This window comes from Mandrillus leucophaeus, unplaced genomic scaffold (assembly GCF_000951045.1).
Source record: "Mandrillus leucophaeus isolate KB7577 unplaced genomic scaffold, Mleu.le_1.0 Scaffold1716, whole genome shotgun sequence".
Taxonomy (NCBI): domain Eukaryota; kingdom Metazoa; phylum Chordata; class Mammalia; order Primates; family Cercopithecidae; genus Mandrillus; species Mandrillus leucophaeus.
Window position 1 is genome coordinate 355,885 of NW_012101717.1, and position 5,667 is coordinate 361,551.

At 52.6% G+C, this 5,667-nt stretch overlaps 1 protein-coding gene across 1 annotated transcript in view; it reads left to right on the forward strand.

Moving 5' to 3' along the window:
- Positions 1–3,140: 3,140 nt before the first annotated feature.
- The window catches only part of POU3F2 (POU class 3 homeobox 2), a 7,480-nt gene continuing 4,953 nt past the window's right edge, over positions 3,141–5,667 (forward strand). The window contains exons 1-4 of the mRNA XM_011976950.1: positions 3,141–3,584; positions 3,759–3,917; positions 4,106–4,449; positions 4,892–4,976. Coding sequence (XP_011832340.1) covers positions 3,141–3,584; positions 3,759–3,917; positions 4,106–4,449; positions 4,892–4,976 — 1,032 coding nt within the window. The remainder of the gene's footprint in view (positions 3,585–3,758; positions 3,918–4,105; positions 4,450–4,891; positions 4,977–5,667) is intronic.

The window sequence follows — 5,667 nt, forward strand, 5'->3', positions numbered from 1 at the left end:
CCCCCGTCCTCCCGGACACTAACGACACAATTGTTAAGTGCACTTGTGCACTTCAGAAGGATTTGCATTCGTGCTGTGTGCAGGCAGAATAAGAGAACTGAAGTCCAACTTCAACCAAATACAGCCTGTTTATCCCAGGGCTGGAGCAACAGCCCTAGCCCTTGGAAATGGCTTCAGTGAAATAGCTGAGTACACCCTCCTCCCACTTGCCCAGCCCGCCCCTGTGCGCAGGTGTATGTTAGTGCACTCGTCCGTAGCTTGCCTTCCTCTTCGAAAATTCCTCCAGAGGATGAGAGAAGCCAGGAGCTCCAGCAAGAACTTCATCTCAGTACATTTCCAAATGCTTTAGAGCTAAGGAGGTTTCTGTTGAAATCACTTTAATTTATCAAACAGTTGTCATCCCCTACTGGTGGCCAGCCATCCACCTGCTTTAAGGCTAGGGGGAGAAAACGCGAGCTAGCCTGTCTGTGCGTGTGCGCGCACACACACACGCGCGCGCGCGCGCACACACACACACACACACACACACAGACACCTTTAGGCTCCATTGTTAAGAGGTCATTTAACTGTTAGTCCTTTGAAAGTGAAATTGCGGGAAGCAAACTAGAAGCCACCAATTGTCTCCTGTTCTGTTTCTGAGATTTTTTGTTCTGTTTCTGAGATTTCATATAAACAAGCTATATTAACTCCTCCAAACAGAATTTATCTTACACACTGATGGAATGCTTTCTTTATGTTTTCTCCCTCCTAAGGCCTCATATTTACCACTCAGGATTTAGCAGGCTTCCTTTGATAAATTACTTAAAGTAATCCTTGAAACAGCTAGACTATCTGGGTGACATGGTGTTAGATGTCTTCAAGCCATCCCTGTCTATAAAATATTCACCTGCAGACTACAAAGGGGGGACTGTTTTTAATGATAAAATTTATAACTTGATGAAAAAGGGTAAGATAATATCTATAAATACAGATAATTTTATTTCAAATACTGAATTAAGGACATTACGTTTCACTGGTTTACACAGTAATGAAGGTAAAATAGAATTTTTGTATGTGATGTGTGGCCAGAGTTGCCAAGCATATGACATAGGGGAGTTTCAACTTTCAGAAAACTTTTCATTCTTCAAGACCTTTTATGACGTAAGGACAGATGCACATTTAGGAATTTGCAAAATGTAGGTATAGATAGTAACATACAAATTCATATGGAAGCTTTATTGCTTCAGGAGAAAATGTGCTGTTGCATAATTAAAGATAATAAGTTCTGTCCCTTTTTTTTTTTTTTTTTTTTTTTTTGGTAAATGTTTATTATGTCTCTCCCAAGAACCAGCAACTTGGAAATGCATTTTCCATGTTCCTTATAAATGCATCCCCCAAGGCTGAAGTTCTTGAAGCTTTATGGCAGTTTTCATTAAAGCAGCCAGCTGCCTTTTTGTGTGGATTGGCTGTTCAAAGCTCTAGATCTGAAGCCGGAGCCTCAGTTTTGACATTCTGCAGGCCCTTAGTAAAGAAGTTCCACTCAGAGGTTGGAGGGGGGTCTCACCAAATCAAACAGCTGCTGGGGTCTAGCAGAAGAGCAGGAAGCACAGGAATGAATGACTGAGACAAGGCTTTTTAAAAAGAGGAGGAGGAGTAGGGACATTCAAATATGATCCTCCAAGGTGGATATATGAAAAAAGAAACAGTTTCTTTTTCTAGTTTTACCTAGGTTTAAACCAGCTGCCACCTCCACTCCCCCAATGGCCGTCTCGTAAGAAAATTCTTACTGTTTTCTTTCGTTTCCTGATTCCTATTATCCTGGGACTACATAAATAAGAAAAAAATAAGATCAAATGAATACCGTTTCACCTCTGTTTTAGTAATTGTGTGCCTCCAGCTCAATGTATGGGAGTGGTCATGGTGGGTTTTCTGTCAACTCCTGGTATATAGAAATAAATAAATGCTATTTTATATATGGTGCGAATGTGTTTACTAGACAGAAGAGTTAATAAATTAGAGTTCAAGTGACAGTGCATGGACTGACCCCATAACTGTTACTCAGGTGGAAATTTGGGGGGTTTTGTCAAGGTGCTAGGTGCTACTAAGACCCAGGTCGAGCTCACTATCTCGAGAAGTGTGAAAATGTGAGAGATAACATGGATGTCTTTTTGGTGTAGTTCTGTTATTCTAGGATGTTTCCCCTCCACTCAGCGCACCCCGGCAAGAGGGAGTCGGCTCCGTTTCTTCAGACAAGTCCAGCTCAGGGTACTGACTGAGTAGAGGTTCTTCCGGACCTGGGAGAAAAAGCTGGGGTGGTGCCAGCAGCTCCCCACAGGTGCCTCCATCCTGTCCTTGCGGAAGGGGCTTAGGACACCGGGAAGTCCGCGCCCGGAGGCGGCGAGGCCCGCATGAACCGCCTGCTCAGCCATTGTCCTAGCGAGTGATCTCGAGGAGCTGTGCTGGAGTGAGGGAGATATCAAGACACCTTGTCAGTTCAAAGCATTTTAGCGTTGTTTGAAATCCTCTCCACGTCAACGTAAGCAGTCTGTGTATTTGAACAGCTGCTTTGAACAGTGAAAGGGAATGAACTGAATCAAAACCTGGAGGTGTCTGCCCGAGACACCTTCAACGTGCTTTTATGCGGGCGGAGAATGGCAGGCAGACGCGCGGACTCTGCCCTGACACGGTCAGCCCAAAGAATGGGCCCCGAGAGCACGGGGCGGGGGAGGAACCAGTGGAGAGGCCCCCGACTGGACCTAAAACCTGCGACAGCTCAGGTTTCAGGAGCCCCAAAAAGGTGCCAAGTTGGGAGGCAGACCAGGAATCCCAGGGTGCTCGGAACCCGGCATTCGCGCCAACCGGGCCCCGGGCGCCTGGAGGGGAGGCGGCGGTAGCTCGTGGGGAGGTGGTGCTCAGAGCTGTGGTGTGCGCCCAGCCTGGCCCGCCTGGCGATTGGCCGCGCTCGGGGGTGGGGGTGGGGTGCAGAGACTGAGGCCCTGGGTAGGCTATTGCTTTGTGTACTCCCGGGGATTTATTGGGTATATTAAACCCTGTTGGGAACGTTTCGGCTCCTCGGCCGCCAGCGAAATGAGACGGGGTGGAGGGTGGAGTGGAGACCTGGGAAGTCAACGTGGGAAGGATCTCAGCATTAATCGCCGGTGATGTCCTATGGCAGACAGGAAGTTTTGATGTACACGTGCAGCCTAAGCTTGTCCTCTCACACTAGCGCCCTTTGCGGGGAGGAGGGCGGGGGGTGGGGTGGGGTGGGGTGTGGAGAGAAAGATAAGAGGAGGAGGAACTTTTCAATTGATTCAGAGCCAGGCCGCCTTAGTTCCCTCGGAGATGTATTTGGAAACTTCATTCTTCTCTCGAGTGTATCATCCTATGGGCTGCAGAAGGCCTTGTCCCTCGAGAAATGTGAAATTAAATCCAAAGAAAAGCAGACGCCTGCCCCAGAAAAGTGGGGGAGAAGTATGAGCTGCTTAGCACTCGGACGCGGCCCTTCCCCAGGGCTGGATTCTTCTGTCAGTGGGAGCTCTGAGCTACCAGGTCCGAGAAAAGAAAGGCGCGACGTGTCAGGAGAAGATGCGACTGGCGGGCTGTCTGTGCGCTCCCCAAGGCCCAGGGAAAGTCACGCGCCTAGCACAGGGGACGCAGGGCCGAAGTAGGGAGAAGGCGGTTCTGCCCGCCACCCAGCCCCTTGGCTCGCGGTTGAGGAGCCCCGGGCACCAGCCACTGAGTCTGCGCGCTGAGGCTCGGACTTTTTCATTTTTTCCTAGCTGGACAAAGTTATGGGATTCCTAGCAGCCCCCAGGCGCGCGGCCAGAGTGGCCCCGCGCTTGCGCTGGGACGGAGCGACACGCTGTGTGTGTCCTCGCTTCGCCTCGCCGCGCGGGTGCGCGCGTTGTGGGGGTGCAGGTCCGTCCTGCTGGCGGCCTGTGGGCTCGCCCCTCCCCTATCCATTTCTCTCCCACACACACGCTCATAAACACAGGACACGTGGAAATTCTCAGCCAAAGCGTCTTGCCCGGGCGGGTGCTCAACGTGGTGATTTATAAACAGCTCAGCCACTCTCCAAAGAGCATGGCTCCTTGTTAGTCATGATGAATTTTCTGGCCCGCTCCAGTCTGCTGTCTGGATTCAGATGCTCAGAGGCCCCAAAATGCTCCCTCTGAGCGTTGATTTGGCTGCCCTCTCAAGCCTACGACCGCCGGCAAAACCAGCGATAGAGCCAGGGGAGAGGTGGGGAGGCGATCCAGGTTCCCTGGGGTCTGTCATTCCTTTCCCGGCAGTAACTGTTGATTTCGCTTTACAGCGCCCATGTACACACCCGGCCCTGCGTGGCGGTCACGCCACTCCAGCCTGGGTTGGCGCCCGGGTTCTAGCTACCGGGCTTGCAGGCTCGGAAATTCGCAGGCGGCACCTGCTCTGGGCGGCTAAGGAACTGATGGCGCGACGCGCCCGCGCTCCGTAGAGCGGCGCTGCGGGTGCATGGTCCCATAGTCGTGCTCTGGAGTTCACTGCTAAAAGCTGAGCTGGAAGCTTTGGCCAGCGCCAAAGACATAGACTAACCCCACCCGCTAGCGCCCACAGAAGTTACTGATTAGGAAGGTTCCCCTGGCATCAGCCCATTTGCTTCACACACTCTTCCTCCTTTCGAAGGGGCTAACGGAAAAGTTGCACCCACCAGCGGTAGGAGCGCGGGGAATCGCGCACGCAGCCCCTCTGCGCCGCTTCCCGAGGTGGCCTTTGGCGACTGCGCCGCCCCCACGAGGCCGCACACCCCTCGCCAGCACTCCGGCAGCCTCGCACAAGGCGGAGCCCACGCAGGCTTCTAGTTTTCTAAACCAAAAACTGCGCGCGCCGGCGTGTGAATCTGACAGAGACTTTTAGAGTTTTGTTTTGTTTTCAGTTCAGACCGCTACGCTGTCAGAGCAAGCACTCTGAGTCTTCACAGGAGTGACTTAAAAGCCGCGACGCCGGCTGAGCCTGCTTCTGTCGGGGTTCTTTCCCCGAGGGACTGGGAGACAATTGGGCCTGGAAGCTAAAAGGAAGAGAGCCTGTGCCAGCCGCGGGGTAGAGGGGAAGGAGAAGAACTTTACTGGGGCAGAAGTGTCCGCACACCCTGGAGCAAGAGTCACTTGTGCACTGAAACTCCAACCGTGGAATGCAAAGAGAGTTGAACAGGGGAACAAGTCTGGCTCTTGGCTCTAGGTTTAAGAGATACACACTGTGTGTTTGTCCCTAAGTGAATAAAAATCCGACTCCCGCTGGCTGGGTGCGACCCAACTTTTCTCTTAACCCCTCGGTTTTCCCATCTTAAAGCCCTACTGGAAAAAGAAAGTGGACACCACTGCCCCCGCCCCCCACCCCAATCCTAGTCTTCCAAGTGTCTGTGGTCGGTAAGAGCACCGGGACCGCCCCCCTGCCCGGCTTCTCTGCCTGGGAGACAGATGGGGGGCGGGGCCCATCCGAGAGAGGGCGGAGGAGGCCCTGGGTGAGGAAGAAGGAGGGGGTGAGAACTGAGGGAATCTGAATCGGGAGGCGAAGGGGACGAGGAGGAGGGCTAGGAGGACTCCGAGCCCGGGGGAGGGGGAGGGAGTAGCTCTGCACCAATCAGTGGCGCCGGCCTGGGAGGTTGCTAGCGGTATCCACGTAAATCAAAGGGCGCGGAGCCAATGGGAGGGG